The sequence below is a fragment of the Clinocottus analis genome, unplaced genomic scaffold (assembly GCF_023055335.1).
Source record: "Clinocottus analis isolate CAN_PGR_092001 unplaced genomic scaffold, fCliAna1.0.p SCAF_4, whole genome shotgun sequence".
Lineage (NCBI taxonomy): Eukaryota > Metazoa > Chordata > Actinopteri > Perciformes > Cottidae > Clinocottus > Clinocottus analis.
Window position 1 is genome coordinate 12,740,756 of NW_027176153.1, and position 17,123 is coordinate 12,757,878.

Sequence of the window (17,123 nt, forward strand, 5' to 3'; positions counted from 1 at the left end):
TCACATTCAGTCCGATTACGAGACGTCTGAATGTGTTGGATTCCTATCGACCGCAGTTTATGACAGAAGACAAGATTTCCAACGTTTTGAGCTATAAATTATGCCCAAAGAGTACACGGTACGGAGTTTACGGCAAATTTAAAAAAAAAAAATCTTCAAGATCTGACGTGGGTCTGCCCTCTAACATGACATCACGTGCTCTGAGCTCCGCAACACACACTCATGCAAAAGAGAGAAAAGGCGGCAAAAAAACATAAAACTAAAACGCTGACAATTATGACAGTATAAAATATATCAATAAGTGGAGATATACGGTAATAGCTGAAAGTTTTGGCAACATTTTAAACTTGGAATGGTGTCTCTAGCTGAAAGCATGGCAGAGCCTTAGGCTTTTGGAGCTGAAGAAGTTTTAAAACGTTTTTCATTGGAAACCATTCATTTTTATTTTTATAAAAAGTTTAATAATTTAAATATTTGAAAAAATATGAAAAATGTAAAAGCGTAGAATAATAGCTGAACGTTTTGTCAACATTTGAAATTTGAAATTGTGTCTCTAGCTGAACGTATGACGAACCTGCAAACGTTTGAAGTTGAAGATGATTTGAAGATTTCCCCATTGGGTCCCATTTTAAAAAAAATCATAAAAAGTTTAATAATTTAAAAATTTGAAAAGTCTGAAATTTGAAAAGGAAGTTGCACACGTGTGCTTAAGAAGCTGAATATTTGAATAATTGAACTTTTTTCTGTAGCTGAAAATATGAAGGAGCTGAAGAGGTCCAAAATACGTACGGAAGAAATAGAATAATAATAATAAGTTTTTTAAAGATTCGAAGAACAATAGTTGGAATGCTCGAAGCATTCCAACTAATAATAAGCCCGCAGGAGAACATGAAGTGTGCTTCCAGCATGGGGTCTATGACCCCATGCGGCTGAAGCCACACTTAATAAATAGAACATTTTAAAACACTTCTCTAATTGGGTATGTCGTACACACACACACACACACACACACACACACACACACATATATATATATATATATATATATATATATATATATATATATATATATATATATATATATAACCAATTATTGTGAACAGCAGGCGCGTACCGCGGGCCTGCTATTATAATGTCCTCTATCAAGGAGCTCTGCATTGATCTGTCTGGAACACTACAAAGGTCCCGTTGCATGTTGGGTACAATACTCCCTGAGCGCCGAATGCGCATGCCCAACAGAAAACTCCATTATTTTTTTTGCTCGGAATCTGTATAAAAAAAAAGAAGAAAAAAAAGAAGAAAAAAAAGAAAAACTGTGTGAAACTGTAAATTTGGGATTACATGGATCGGTATGGTTGTCGAAGTACATCTGAACGCCGGACGGTTTAACGCAGCAGAGACCGACCCAACGGCTGGATAAGCGCACACCGGGAGCGGGACCTCCTTCAGCCTGGTCGGGACAGAACCAAGTAGCTACATTTACTCAGTTAGCTCTGTAGCATAGCCGCTCGCAGTAACATGAAGCGTTATTGCCCTTTGTTTTTAAATCGGACCGGCAGACGTTACATAACCGCCAAGCGCTGATAAAACGCGTTAATGCACGAGTGCAATTGTGGCGTCCTGTATTTCTACGGTTATTCATTAAAGTATCAGCCGTTTTCTAAACATTATCCCGTTCGTTCGTTAGCTCGCCAGCTAACTCTGGATTCTCCCGCGAGCCAGAAAAGCGAAGACTCCCAAAACTTCGCCAACAGAGAGAGAGAGAGAGAGAGAGAGAGAGGGAGAGAGAGAGACGGGGAGAGAGGGAGAGCGAGAGAGAGAGCGAGAGGGAGAGGGAGGAAGGGAGGGAGAGAGAGAGAGAGAGAGGGAGAGAGCGAGAGAGGGAGAGGGAGAGGGAGGGAGAGAGAGGGAGGGAGAGAGGGAGAGAGAGAGAGAGAGAGAGAAGGTGGATAGGTCCTGCTAACACTAACGGTAGCTAACGGCTGTCAATAAGTAAGTGCAATCTCATCAAATTCTAAGAGTTTCAGTTTTAGTTTTTTATTAATCAGTATCGTAGCGCGTTCGTGTCTCGCAACCGTAGCTACCGCGCGAGAGGTTTGCAGCGGAGTGTTTAGTGCGCTTGACAGCTGTCACGACAACAGCACAAAGTAGGGTAGCTCACTAGCTTAGCTGCTAGCCTTGCTACTAGCCTTCCTCGTACCAGCCGTGCTAGTTGGGGAGATGTTGTGCTGCAGACGTGTCGACTCAAAGCGGCTAAGATTTACTCAACGATTGTTTTATTTCAAGTTCTTTTCACGTATCATGCTTGCTTAGCTCGTATGTTGTTTTGTTGCGAGCGCAGCTGGTGAGTTTGTCACGTTAGCTAAACACCCAGTAAACCACGGGCCTAGCCAAACACACCCTCCCACTTCAAAGTAGCCGCAGCTTGCTGTGAAGTTGTGTTCTTTTTTTAAAAGAGAGCAATGCATCTGATTTTATTTTTTAACTAGAGTTTGATCTCATCATCTGCAGGACATAGTTTTTTTGACGTGAGGTATACCTTGTTTGTCTGTCACATTATATAATACCCCTCCACCTTTATTTGCAGGCTCTTTATCTTCATCCTGGACCCTACTCTGATGTAAACTGAACAATCTACAAGAGTCATCCTCTAAATTTAGGACCTGCTTGTCCAGGTGTTTGGGCATCGTGTCAGGTTTTACTGGCAGTCTGTGTGCTTCTAACCCACCAGCATGTACATTGGACAGTGGATACCCTAGCCAAAACAGATCCTGGCTTCTCAAAGATGACAAGGTAATCTTTCCTGTGCTTCAGTTCTATTTTTGAATACTTCAGCGTGACATCAAACCAAAACCTTTTTTTTTTTTTGCTGTGGCCTTACCCAGTGGTGATGTATTTGTGCCACATTTTGGGTTGAAATCCTTTCAAAAGGACACAAAGTAAAGAAGTAAGTGTTGGCCACTTTGCCAGATGTCTTTGAGGACATAGAGGACAGATGGAAAGGAAAGTCTCAGTAACTTGCATTGACTGACAAAGTGCAATACATTTAATCAGCTGATGTCATCATGGTTACATTTTGTAGTATTTTATGTTTTACGTTTACATTTGGTGTAATTAGATGAACATGGCCCACGCATTTTGCATTCAGGTTATAACACTTATATCCTTAAGACTTCATTGTATATACATTTGTTCATGCATGTGTCAACTTACTTGGAGACTCACAGTGAGCATCAACAAACTACACTCTATTCATACTTTACTTTTGTTTTTAAAAGCAAACTAGTATTGTTATTATTAGCATTCTTGTGATCCTTTAGGCCATGCAAATAAACTTGTTGTGACCATTATAAAGCTCTGGGAAAATGTCATTACAAAATTATTTTGAAAGGTGATACCGATGATACATTTTGTTTTGAATACTGGTGGCACTGTAGGATGTCTTCATTACTTAACTTAAAAAAAATGAAGATGTCGACGTTTAAGAAAATTACTTTTCAAATAAAGAACAATGAATTAACTGCATAATAAATATGTAATAATTTTAAGCAACCCACTGAATAACAATTTCAACACTTTCTGCCTTTCCCAAGGTGCTGGCAGGCCACAGCTACAAAATGATGGGAGGCAGTGAAGCTGTCAGTGGGGACCATGATGGGGTCCACACCACTGCAATACACGTCCCCATCGGCTGGCAGAGGAGAGTGGAGGGCGGACACGTGATCTATGTCAGGTAGGTTGGTTGAGTTGAACAGCAAGCATATGCAGACTAATTGCTGATGTTTATTAATAAATTAATTTAAGGTAGCTTCTTATGAATGGAAACATGCATGTATACACAACGGTATACAGATGTGTGTGTATCGTTTATTCTCGGGAAATATAAATCCTGGTTTTGCTCCACATTTTTAGTGAACATGGGCTTGTACCTTGCTCAAAATTTAAGTGGATGAAATCGTTTAAGGTCCCTGGTTCTCTATTATTTAGTTTTCTTTCAGCCAGTCAAATGGAGAGAATCTTGGTTAAAGAATCTTGGTTAATACAGTTAAGTCACATCTTAATTAGAAAAGCTAAATCACTGCAATTTCTTGAAAAAACATAGACGTAGATGACTGGGAGACAGGAAGTTGTGATCACATTCAAATAAACTCCTAGAGTGTGTAATACAGGATTGTTTTCACTGCTTCAAATGTGGGCAGCAGAATCTGTTCTCTTTTTGTTCAATTATTTATATATATATATATGTACATATATATATATATATTTCTTCTTCTTCTCATTCTTAATGTGCACTAGAAATTTTGGGGTTGCATTACATAATCTGTTGTCAATTAAGTTTTTCCAGATCTAAGAGTGGATTTATTTACATTTCTAATTTCTAAGTTTTGGTCTGTTTTAGATTACCTGTGCTAAAATGGGTGTGCTGAGCTTTGCGACTTAAAGCTTTGCTTTTCTTTGAACATATCTTTGTTTATTTATTTTCAGTTTGTTTGAGTTTTCTTTAACAGTGTGTCCCGGTCTTCCCTCTTTAGTCCCAGTGGCACTGCTCTATGCTCTCTGGACGAGGTCAAGACCTATCTATTGACTGATGGCACCTGCAAATGTGGTCTTGAGTGTCCACTCATCGTCAATAAGGTAAAGCCAGTCTATATGTTATTATAGATTTGTTAGTGTCGGTTTTGTGTGTGTGTTGTAAAGGTTAGAAAAGCATTGTGTTTGGGTTAGGCATTGTGTTTGCGTAAAGAAACTGTAAACTTGAGTCAAACTCATGGTGAGATTTAAAGTATATTTATTGCCAGCACTGGAAGACACAGACATGTGACATACCGACATGTGTTTAATTACATATCTATGACTGTCCAACTGTGTAAAATCATGACTGACCTGTTCTTCATAAAAATACGGGTGCACTTTGTCTGCAAAAAGCAACAATCCTTGTGTGCATAATACAAGTGTTAAATACCCTCATTGGTGCCTTTGACAGTCATACATTTGAGGAAATGTTTCGCAAAGATTTCTCTCAGAATTTTCATTATGAAACGAGTTCTCTTAGAATTCTCTCCAATTCTCTTTTATTTTGAATCCTGAAGGTTTTTAACTTCACTGTGGGAGCAAAGGTGGAGCAGCACAGCCAGCCGTTAGGCAAAGCGGAGCAGGATATGACCAAACTGTGTAACCACCGCAGGAAAGTGGTAGCAATGGCTGCTCTGTGTCGGAGTATGCAGGCCTCACAGCTGCCCTTTGCCAACCTTCATCATCCAGGTACATTTTGACTCATTGCACTCTACTCCTGTAACTGTGTACTATCAAACATATTGTAAAAATAACATCAACTAATCTATTAATGGTGTTTCTATTAAAAAATCTACTGATTTCCTAAATGGATGCTAATCAGCAGCATCATCATTATTGTTACTGTTTCTCTACTTGACGTGTATCAGATTGTATTGGTATTGGGTTGAGTGTGCTGTGTGCGTAGTATTTGCCTCATAGAGGCCTCTTATGGGACTATGATCTCAGTCCCACTATATATAGGTTTAGTAACCTATATTGTTTTTTTTTACCCTCATGAAAACAATTCAAATGATAAGGAAATAAATGGTTGTAATTTTATGACCTAGAACAAATCTTAAAGTCCTGATTGCATATGTTACTGAATCTTGGTTGATAACAATAGTCACTAAAAGTTTATTTTTAAATGTGATGGTTAACGCTACACTGTATAATTAATTTGCGGTCCATAAGCGTGCCTAACAGTGAGAGGGGATCCGTACCGATCACGGATTAACAATAGTCTCTTGCACCACTAATGGAAATTCATTGTCCTTCAATAAACCACGTGCCTTCAAAAGACGGATTCAGATGTTTCCGTTTAGTTTTCCCTCGCTTTCTTGTCTCCCTTTTTTTTCTTTCTTCTTTCTTGTCTCTCTTTCTATCCCCCCCCCCCCTTACACTTTACCATCTGGTTTGTGTCTATTGTATATGAATCAACATTATCAGAAAAATGTTGACGTGCTCCATATCCATGTTTTTATGGATTTAGCTTGAAGCAATAGGAACTGAAAGAGTTAAATGAGTCTTATTTCCCTGTTAAAAGGGCCAGACCGAATTTCAATAGAAAACATTTTGGATGTGTGCAATCCGAATCACTACAGGAGTAGGCGGACGTGGGATGGGGGTATCTGTCAGAGCAGTCAGTGATGGATTGAAGAAAGGAGTGCTGGTCAGTACAGCAGCTGTCAGCCACGTGGAATTAAAAGAAGACGAAAGATATTCAGCAAAAATTACAAGGGTGTTTTGTGGACACTTTGTTTGCTCAGATTTGTTGTCTTGCGGCAGTTTATAACTCGCAGTATATTTCAACAGATCCACAGCATCGTTGTGGTCCTGTCAATCTTTCTTCATCTGTATTTATATTTTGACAAAAGCTATGTCAACTGCCTTTTTTAATTACACCAACTACCTCCAGCATCAACATGCTACTCTTGATCATGCAGACATCATTTAAATTATCAGTCTTTAGTTCATAGACTGTATACAAGCTCTCCTAATGAAAGCAGAGAAAGTGACTTCACCAGTATGCGTTTGTGTGTTCCCTTCCAGAGATAAGCAGTGGAGTAGACAGCCGTAATCCAAAGCGAATACTGTTGGATCGGGAAGAAGAGGACCACAGCATTTACCATCCCAAACTCCATCCAGTCCCAGCTCGAACCCACAGCAACCTCCATATAAACCCCTCTGTCAGCCCCAAATCCTCCCACCAGTTTATTTACCCTTACAATGGTTCCTCCCCTGTCCTTCACACAGGCACAAACTCTCACCACCCTCTAGATGCTTTGAGAAGGCTTCAACATCCTTCTCCTCTCCCTGCCTCCTCCTGCTCTTCCTCCACCTCCCCATTTCCAGCGTACAGCACTGCTCAGAGATCACCTCGCACCCCCACACCACAAGGTCAAAGAACTCCCAAAACCCCAGAGACTCCGGGTTCTCCTCGGCTCGGGCCCCTCTCTACACCACCTCCCTCTTCCCCTATGAGCATGGCTGGAGGAGGAAGAGGAGCACAGACTCACGTACATCATCCTCATGGTGTCATTGTGGGAGGCTCCCCCCTCTCTCCGTCTCCGTCCCTCTCTCCCTCTGTTCATAACATGAACTGTGTGTCTCCTCACCAGCGCTCCCGTCACCCTTCAGCCTCTCCTTCCCCTCTCTCTGATCAGGGAGGAGGCTCAACAGCGGCAGGAGGAGGACTGATGGGAAGTAACTTGCCTCAGAGGAGGAAATCCACCTCTTCCTCTCCACACTCCCCTCTCCCAAGTGGCTCCCCAATCCCCAGCCCCCACTTCCCCAAGTATAAGCTGGAAGACATCTTGGAGCAGTTTAAGAACTCAGGCAACAACAGCACTAATAACCACCACCTCCTACTCCCTACCAACCTTTCCTTACTGACCAACCAAAGCAGTACCAACCCTAGTGCTCCCTCCTCAAAGCCCTCAAAGAGTACCATGAGTCAGATTCCTAGCGCAGCACCACCATGTTTTGGGTTGAACTCCGCAGAGACTTCTTGTTTACCTCTGGGGCCATTCCTGAACCAACATCACAGCCATCAGGGAAAGCTGTCAAACCCAACTTCTTTCCCTGCGAGTAGCCTTCTCTCTGCCGCTGCCAAGGCTCAGCTGGCGAACCAGATAACCCAAGGCCAGAGCTCAAAGGTGGCCAGCAACCTGAGCTTGCCATCTTCTCTGGAGGTCTTGAAAGACGGACAGCAGTCATCCAAGGTAACAAACAGCACTTTACATAGTAGCCACTCTCTCTCCTCCAAAGGTTCTACTAGGCCTCCACATCCCTCCCTTGCAGCAGCCTCCACCGTCCTTTTCCCTCCATCCCACTCTCTGGCCCAATCCCTGGCTTCCTCCTTGCCCCACTTACCTCCCGTAACAGAACGCAATGCGTCGCACAGGAAGAGGCAACGGCGATCTCCCACAGTGCTCAGCATGCTTAGAGACACCCAGCAGCTGACTAATGGGCCGCAGAAGACCCCACCAGGAGACTCTGTCTCTGCTACAGTTATGAACCTATCCTCCTCTTCGTCTTCCTTCCCCACCTCCTTGCACTCCTCCTCTACCTCAGCTCTGCAGAACCAGAATGCTGTCATGTTAGAAAACCATCATCATCATCTTCTGCCTGGGCAGACGCCAAGGCTCCCAGTTTCTCGACAGATGGCACACCTTTCCAGGCCTCCTAGACAAACTGAGGCTCTGGATTTCACTACAGGTCTGACGCCTACACCTCTGGGCTTGGATCCTCCAACTCAGCCTCTGTCTGCACTGTTGCACCTGCTCAGTGTGCAGAATGCGCAGGCCTCAGCATCTCACTCTGCTTCAGCTCAGCCAGGATCCGTGTCTCTTGAAGGAGGTGGACACACTAATATACAGAGCCCCAGACGGTCACCCTCCTCACCCGCCTCTCATTCTAACGCCAGGCACTCACAGACTCGGTCACCGTGCCGAACCGGTAACACTAATTCTCTACACTCGGTGCTTCAGCCGCTTTCTCCTCCCCCGACTTCCTCTCAGTTCAGATTAGCACAGTCTCCAACGCGTCATCAGTCTACGAAATCAAGTCCTCAACTGAGACATTCTACTTGTTCAGCAACACTGCCCAACTCAAGTTTAGCTTTACACAACAGCTGCAGTCCATCTCGGCATACGTTCCAGCATCAACCAACTGAGAATCACATTCCTACAATGTACTCCGTTTCCCAGGAACAATTGCAGGAAACTTCCCCACAGGACACTGTGGCAACAGAGATTGGTACTAAAAGCATGAATTCATCAATGGACCTGAGTCAGTCTCAAGGCAGTGTTTCCACGGCAATATCTAGCTCCCCGAAGCCCCTTGATCTTAGCAACCATGTCCTGGCCCTTCTCGCAGCATCTTCAACTGCACCCCAGGGGGAGGGCAGCTCCTCTGACCGTACCACTGATGTTGTGATGTCTTCTCAAGGAAATCCCACTGCAGGTGAGGATATTTTAAGTATGAAGTGTGTTTTTTTTGTCTTGACAGTGCAAATTCACAGTGCAAACAATCTTAACAATAAAGAATATATAAAAAATAAAGAAATACAAATCAGAAAATTTAACAGAATTTGTTTGAACGTCAGAACTTGTTCTCTACACTCACAAACGCTCATACACACACACTCACAGATGCACACACGCACCGACAGAAAAATAACTTATTAATTAGATATCGATCCAGAAATCCAAGCAACACTTCCTCTGCATGTCCTGAAGCCACATCATACCGGACTTGTTGAAAGAAGTTCGTTGTTCTGCTCCTTAGAGAAGATATTTACGCATTGCTTCTCTTGAAGCCGCCGTGGTATTTTCAAATGGAGAAACATGGTTTCGATAAGACGTTATCTAACCCAACAGTGCGGCTCAAACACAGGGAATGAATGACTAGCGAGCGAGCCAACGACAACGGTTAGCCTAGCTGCTAAGTTATTGTAGCAAGCAACGCGAAAACGCAGTGACATACGAGAGGATACAGCGGGCTGCACCAGAACCTCCTGGACCTTCTGTCTACTCCGCTCTGCACACAACTCAACTTTTTTATTTAAACATCTCTGTGACTTATTGAGTGGCGTAATAATCGCGGAACACAGCTAATCAAAAATGAAATTCGTTGCCACCTATTTTAATAAACGATTTGTTATCAATTTGTTGTTACAGGCCTATCTCACAACTTTAGTTGTTTCAAGTCTGTTTAATATGAACTATGTGTCATTTTTAAATCAAGCTTTATGGATGATTGTAGCTCTTGGGATGGTTGATGGCAGTGGGTACAACTCTATGTGTGGCGCACCCTTTTTGGGTATTAATGTGTGTGCACGTGTTTATTGATGTGCTTTTGCTATCTTGTAAATGTAATGCTGTTTCGTAGCTAACTATTACGTACCTGAGTCAACCACCTCATTTGATTCCTGTGTGTAAACGGAGCAAACTGCCCAGCTCAAGACCCCTTGTATACAATGCATTTATCATTTTGATAAGTCAGCCTAAACTAATGTAAATGGTTCATGTCTCTCCCACAGGATCAGATGAGTCTAGATGTGCAGACCCGAAGGTCTCCCTCGTGACCAAACCTCCAGTAGCCACAAGCCCCGGGCCAGCTGTCTCCTCTCGTCTCGGGGATAATCAAAGCCCTCATACACCTTCAGGTGTGGGTGACTCGACCGCTCCCTTACCTCTGGCAGAGGCCTTCCCCTTCATGAACCAAGAGCAGCTGCTTCAGTTGCTGTCATCCACAGGAGGCCTACCGTCCCTCCTGGACCCAACAGTCCTGGCTTCATTGCCCCTAGGGGGGATGTGGTTGGGAGGGCAACATGCTCAGATACCCCCTGCCACTGCACCACACCCACCACAGACTCTTGCAGAGCAGCAGCAATCGGAGCAGCAGTTACTGATGCAACAAGAGACACAGCAGCAGAACCAGGATCAGCAACAGAAGCAGTTGAACAACAATCCTCTGTTTCCCTTGTTGCCCTTGTTGAGCGGTGCACATGGGGAGCTGCCTCTGAACCTTTTGGGCCTGCTAAATCCACTCCCACATCCAGGCTCAACTCATACCCCAGGACAGGAAGCTGATTTAGGGCTAACAGAAAAACCGAGCCTTCAGGCTCTGATTATGGCCTCCTTGTTACTCGGGCAACAGCAGGGGCCTTTGTTACCTCTATCTGGGCTGGGTCAGTTGAGCCAGGTCAGCTTGGAAGCTCTCCAGCAGTCACAACACATCACCACCACATTGGAGGGCCTCACCTTGGATAAGGGCACTGGCCTCCTGGATCCATCAACCCTATCAGCCGCAGGGCTCTTGGAGGTCGCCCAAGGCCTTCTCCCCATTCCCCCCGGAGCTGAGGGCTCTCTCCAAGCCCTCCAGTCTCTGCTCCTTTCTGGCACTCTTCCTCCCCACGCAGCCTTCCTGCCCCTCAGCCCTGCCTTGCTCACTGCTGCCCTGAGTTCTGCCGAGCTCCACCCATCTCCCCACACCCACTTAGCTTCTGCACAGCAAACCCAACATACCCAACCTCAGGTAGGCTCCCCTGTCTCCTATAGTACTCTGAGCATCCTTAAGGTTCCCTATAAAAAAAATCCTTTAACTGCTCCATTGTTTCTCCCTGCCTTAATTCATCCTAATTTCCTCAAAAACCCTTCAACTATTTCTTTTACAAAATGTGTTTTTCGACTGAATTATTTTCACATGAAGGCCTCCTCTTTTTTGGGGGTCGGGTACAGCACGTTTGTCTTAATTAATTTACTTCAGGTGTGACTGCACATGTTTCTGAAAATATTTTTAATTTTCCATTTAAACATTTTTACGAATTGTCTTCATCTGGCAAGTCTGTATTTCTTTCTCTGCCTTCTTTTTTGTCTTTGTTTCGCTCTTTTGTAATTTGTTTTCCTTAAACTAAACTCTACTGTACTCTAATCTCAAAGGTACCTACTGATGCTGGTGTAGACACCCTCATCCCCCTATCTCTCCAAGGCAAAGACAACCCCCTCCTCCAACAGTTACTGCCCACTTTGCTTAACTCTGCCGTATTAGGTGAGTTAGTGTCCGCTCTGTGTAACATTTCTTTCTAAAAGATAAACCATGTATGTTTGGAGTAAATTAAATTATACCAGCAACAATTACCATCTGTTAATACTTGAAACATTGTAAATATTCTGTAGCAGCAATCCATTAAATCATAGCAACTATAAATGTTCTTTGTAGGAGATCTTTCTGGCATCGCAGGACTCCACAATTTGTTGGGGATTGGAGCAGGTTCCCTCCTCCAGACCTCTGCATTGGGCATGCCTCTGCTGCAGGGTCCTGATGGCGCTATCAACTTGCTTAACAACCTACAGGTAGGTAACTGGCCTGTAGCTTAGTGGATAAGCCTTTCAGCTTTTCACTTTTAACCAGTGACGCTTGTTGCTTTTGCCGGTTACATGATTAACGTCACCAGTGGAAGGCTGTATCAGCTGTCGCTAACTAATAATTACTCTGTGATTAACTAGATGATATTTATGTATTATATTTGCCGTTTGATGGGTTAAAGTGCTCTCTGAACTGTTCTGTGCACTCCGCCACTCTGTATTCCAACAGAGTGAAACGTTAAATCTTTATCGGATTGCATCACATCTGTCCCATTCTCCCAGTTAAATTTATATTTATTTTGTATTCATATGCTATCAAGCTACTAACCTAAATCAATGTGAACCAGGACTTTGAGTATTTTGGATCAAGTAGCTAATGAAAAAAGCTGTGATTTCAGTGAGTAAAATTATATAAAGGTAAAAAATAAGTATTGTCGTTTGGATAATTTGCCTTTAGATTCTTTCACATCAACGAGAAAACACATTAGTTTCCTAACTTTTTATTTTTAATATTTGACCTTGTTTTTTTGTTTTTTTTTCTCCTTTTTTTCCCTCCAGCTAAACCTTGCACCACCCTCAGAAGGAGACAAGCCAATGTCATTGCAGGAAACACAAAGTCCTGCCCCACAGGAAGACATTCCAGCCAGTCAGATGGCTCCCGAAGTCGTACCCAGTCCTGCTCCAGTTTCGGCCCGGGCCCAAGAACACAGCCCACCCCCACAGCGGGTATCTGAGGGCAGGTCCGTTATCGATCCTTACACCTCTTTCATGGACACGATCTATACCTCCTTCCTTCAAGTCAATGCAAAAGAGCAGGAAGGCAGGGCCCACATGGGGCCATCTGACCCCACTTCACCCTTCTGTGCCTTACCACCGGTTTCTTTCCCTGTGGATCACCATACCCCGTCCACCCCTGTTCAAACTCTGCACCAGGCGAGTGCCCCAGTCTCCCTCAGCCCACGTCGAGCCTGTTCCCTCCACAACCCGGACTTATCCCGACTTGGCTTGGAAGCAGCGGCCCATTCTCCAGCCCAAGGGACGCCCAAACCCACAGAGGATGGGCCAACATCTCCTTTACAAAGGAAACCGGTTATGGTAGAGGGACATACCCACCCAGAGCCTCCTCTGCCATCCATGTACTTTGAGGAGGCCAAGACGGACTGCACAGGGCCTGCTGTGTGCCCCTATGTGGAGGCGGGGGTAGATAGGCAGGGAAATCTTCCCCATGCGGGGTACCTCAGTCCCAGAGATGGATGCAGTGGACGACCCAATGAGGACACAGCTGGGACATTGCTGCGTACTGAACAGGGAAGGGTGAGTGCCGGGTCTCCTGTTTCCTTTCAACTATAAAACAAGAACTTGGGAATGCAAAGTTATCCTGCTGAGCCACCAGGATTTAGTATGGTGTGGACCAAGGACTGTAAAAGAGGAATGTGTTGTTGTGATTGACTTGAATGGCTGCATTTTAACTGTGATTATACCTCCAAGGATCAAGCGGGAGCAGCGGTTGGAGCCAGAAGAGGAAGGAAAAGGAAACAAACGTAAGTTGTCTTGTTCAATTTTCAGACAAGGAATTGCCCCTATGAAGCAATTTCCAGAGAAAATCCTTTTGGAGTCAGTCTTTAAACCTTGCACTATAATTAGTCAAAGATGTTACATAACGACTGTATCGTGTGTTATGTTACTTTCCCATCAGGCTACAGAATGTGTTAGAAGACTTCAGAGACATGGATGCTACAGCACTAGAGGAAACCAAGGCCACGGTGAGGCTCACTGATGTATTGGGTTAATTATCAGAAGCACTAGTTGTCTATTACCTAACAAGACATTTTGAGTCAGCTATTTAATTGATTATCATCAATTTGTTACAGATGTTCATGTTCCTCTTCGGGATGAATTGTTATAATGTTGGTGATCCCTTATTCTTTTCATTCAGCACCACCATCGGGACAAATAATCTGAATCTGTTCTGTATTTTGGTATTTTACCAAATGCCTGCAGAACTTTTCATTAGACAAAAAATGATGAATGTGGTAAACATACCTCCCTAAGTATTATTTTGTTATCATTGTTGATATGAGCATGCTGATGTCAGCATTTAGAGCACCAAGAGTATTTTTACATCATCAAATGGCTCCTTTACTCTCTAATTGTATGACTCAAATTCGCAAGTAACAGTGAAAGTGTTTTCTACAGGAATTGCAGCGCAGCACAAACAAATGTCATGAAAAAAAGGACGTCAGAGAAAATCTTTTTAAAACGTGTATAATATTCAAGCAGAAAACTGCATGTGAGAAAACAATCTCACCACAAGATCCTTTTTAGGAGAGTGTTTTTTAGGAGCTTTCAGTAATACCACATTATCTTTATCAGCAGATTGAGTGGTCCAGTACTCTTACAATTGTATTTATCTGTTTTGTGTCTTGTCCATGTTGACTCAGAAGCTGTTGGCCAAAGTTCATTTTTGATCTTCGAAACAACAACTTAGAAAACAAAAAAATTAAATGAGTTTGTAGTGAGATTATTTTCTCAACTGTTGTTTGTAAGCTTCAAATTACTAAAATATCAAAAGCAAGGCACTGAATCTGTACAGGTTTGAAGGGTAATGTTCTGTCTCGCACAGAGTACTTTTACAACCATGTGAAAAAAACAAATGCTCGATGTGAGGAGAAATCTTTTTGATTGCTACTGGGAACGATGGGGCCGTTCTGACTGGTGGTAAAGTCATTCCACCTCTGGGCGCTGGAAGGAAATCATGCTGATGTGATTGTACGTTTTCTCTCTGTCATGCTCCAGACAGCGCTGATGAAGCCGGAGAGGTCGGTCCGCGGCAGGAGGCGGCGAGGCGCCCGGTCTCAGAGGCAGTGATTGGTGGAGGGAGCTGTAAGTCAGAGCTGTTCACCAATCGAAGGCGGCCAGACGCCTCACTTCCCCCCGCCATCTCTCAACCATCTTCACCACTGTTTAGACCTGTCTTTTTTTATTTTTGTAGTTCAACCGCACTAATATTATACCGTTGTCATGTCAACCATTGTTATGGCAACCACTATTGGAAAAAAAACACATAGGAGAGAGATCTAGTCTGAAAAGTTAATTTATAATAATGTGTAAAAAAAAAAAAAAAGAAGAAGAAAAAAAACAATGAGAAATTTTGTGGATACTTTTTCACTTTGGTCTTCTCTTAGGTCTAGTTCACAAAATAATGGTTGCTTGATATTGTGATCAGAGATCTTATAATTATGGTTGTTAGAATTATATCAATGAGAAAACACACACAAACAAGAGTACTGTTTTCTTCTCACCAGTTTATAACTGAGTCAGGATAAAGCCCAACTACTTGAACGATGCTCTCTGTTGAAAGTGTGTGTGTGTGTGCGTGTGTACTTGTGTGGATGTGTATGTCTTTTCATGTGTCTGAGTGTGTGTTGGACAACAGTGCTACTGCTGAGCCTCTCAATGTCCGACCGTTAGCGGAGATACGTGACCGTATCTGTTTGTAAGGATAAATGGTTCTCTGCAGAGACACAGTGGTTATATTTCAACGAAATGTTTTGAAGGGTTTTTTAGAAGGTGCTGGAAGAGAATATAAGAAGGAATAGACTCAAGGTTTCTTTTCTGTCACAGTATAAAATATCTTTCATATGGGATAAGCCAAGGAAATAATGTTCACCTTATCAGGTTTCATGAATCCGTTTTACATGAGCCACTGGTTACACAAACTACCGTTTTATCCTTATTCCATGTGTTTGGGATTTGTACATCAATCATTTTCCAAAATGAGAAAACATTAATTTCAAGTTTATTTTGTACAAGCTTTGGCTAGGTGTCACGAAGCATGTTGAGATCGCCCGACAGGTCACAGAGTGAATCTGACAACATCCAGTGAGGTCCACAGAAAATGTGGAACAATTCAGAAAAGATTTGAGCATTATTGTTTTGCATTTTGGCAACCCACTTGCATTTCACATGTCATCGGTCACTGTGAAGAATTGCACAACGCTATGTGTGATGGAGACTTTTTTGTATCCATTTGTCTGACACTCGCCCAAACGTCCAGCGGGGAGATACATGTCCAGAAAAGATATTGAATTTTTGCAGGAATTCCGAGTCCATACAAATTATGTAATTTGATTGGTTGAACGAATGGCTGGATAACTTAAACACAGTGAGCAATGACGTCTTACGTAGGTCTGTTGAGTCTGTGTATTACTGTGGATTTGGAGTAAAATCTTCCCTCTCCTCTTGTCACCTCCACACACTGCCCTGCCCCAAGAGTACTGGCATCTCTTGCTGTATTTAAAAAATAAAAAGAATAAAGAAAGTGAAAAAAAAAGCAGATTATGCAATTTCTACACTTGGAGATTTGTACATATGTACAGTTAATGTGTTTTATTTTGATTTTATATTGTTAGAGAAAGAGACAAGAGAGAAAACAATGAATTGTGAATTCTTTCTGGGAATTGTAATTAAGTATTTTTCTCATTCTACCCCTTGCTTTCAATACTTATGTTTAAAAAAGACGATTCAATTGTGAACTGTAGCTTTTCTTTTTTTTTATATGGGAGTCTTTTTTTTATTTAATATTAAACTATTTACAGAAAATGGACCTTGTGTTGATTTCTCTTCTGAAATATGTGAGAAACTTAATGATGTATCTGAATTTGCCTTGAACTCTCACACATGTCGGATAAGGATTATAATGAAGTTGCGTGAAGCATTGTAGGCTGTTGGGTCAAGAAATAGCAAGATGTTTGTTTGATATTTTTAAAACCTCTTAACAATTGCACTAACGTTTTATTGTTACAGCATTTTTTATTTTGTGTATTGCTGTTGACCTTTAGTAAATTACAAATCCAAATGTGATACCTTAAGTAAAGGAAGTTGTGTTTTGAGGTAAGTTTGTTCATCTGTCGTTTATCAGGGTAACTTAGAAATTGTTATGGATTTAATAAAAAAAACGACATTAAGGTAGGATCTGGAACAATGCCTCACAATTGTGTATTGACGCATGTAAATATCCAGGATTAATGAAAATGTATTTGCAGAGTTGCGTGGCCGAATTTGTTTACTCATAGTAAGAAAGTATTGGTCAGTCTTTATTCAAAGGGCATGGTAATGTGTTTTCAGGTTTGACTTTGTGCTGCATCATCCTCGTCTCACCAGACACTGATGCTCCCTCAAGGAGCCCAGAAGGAAGCC

General features: G+C 42.5%; 1 protein-coding gene across 2 annotated transcripts; it reads left to right on the forward strand.

The window, feature by feature from the left end:
* Positions 1–1,214: 1,214 nt before the first annotated feature.
* Positions 1,215–16,594, forward strand: mbd6 (methyl-CpG binding domain protein 6). 2 transcript variants are annotated; one of them, XM_068597426.1, is made up of 13 exons: positions 1,215–1,469; positions 2,588–2,793; positions 3,594–3,733; positions 4,533–4,635; positions 5,091–5,262; positions 6,604–9,018; positions 10,097–11,094; positions 11,499–11,607; positions 11,779–11,912; positions 12,483–13,238; positions 13,413–13,465; positions 13,621–13,687; positions 14,721–16,594. In XM_068597426.1, the coding sequence occupies exons 3-13, from the start codon at positions 3,618–3,620 to the stop codon at positions 14,790–14,792; spliced, it is 4,995 nt and encodes a 1,664-aa protein (XP_068453527.1). In that variant the 5' UTR covers positions 1,215–1,469; positions 2,588–2,793; positions 3,594–3,617; the 3' UTR covers positions 14,793–16,594. The 2 variants fall into 2 exon arrangements, with proteins under 2 accessions (XP_068453527.1, XP_068453528.1); XM_068597427.1 differs by lacking the exon at positions 1,215–1,469 and adding an exon at positions 1,878–1,992.
* Positions 16,595–17,123: the final 529 nt, after the last annotated feature.

What these genes read in the sequence shown, in the direction of transcription:
- mbd6 (XM_068597426.1), top strand. Translation starts at nt 3,618, where the DNA reads ATGATGGGAGGCAGTGAAGCTGTCAGTGGGGACCATGATGGGGTCCAC. An exon ending in CCCAACATACCCAACCTCAG is followed by an intron (nt 11,095 to 11,498) that starts GTAGGCTCCCCT and finishes CTAATCTCAAAG; the next exon opens with GTACCTACTGATGCTGGTGT. An exon ending in GCTTAACTCTGCCGTATTAG is followed by an intron (nt 11,608 to 11,778) that starts GTGAGTTAGTGT and finishes TGTTCTTTGTAG; the next exon opens with GAGATCTTTCTGGCATCGCA.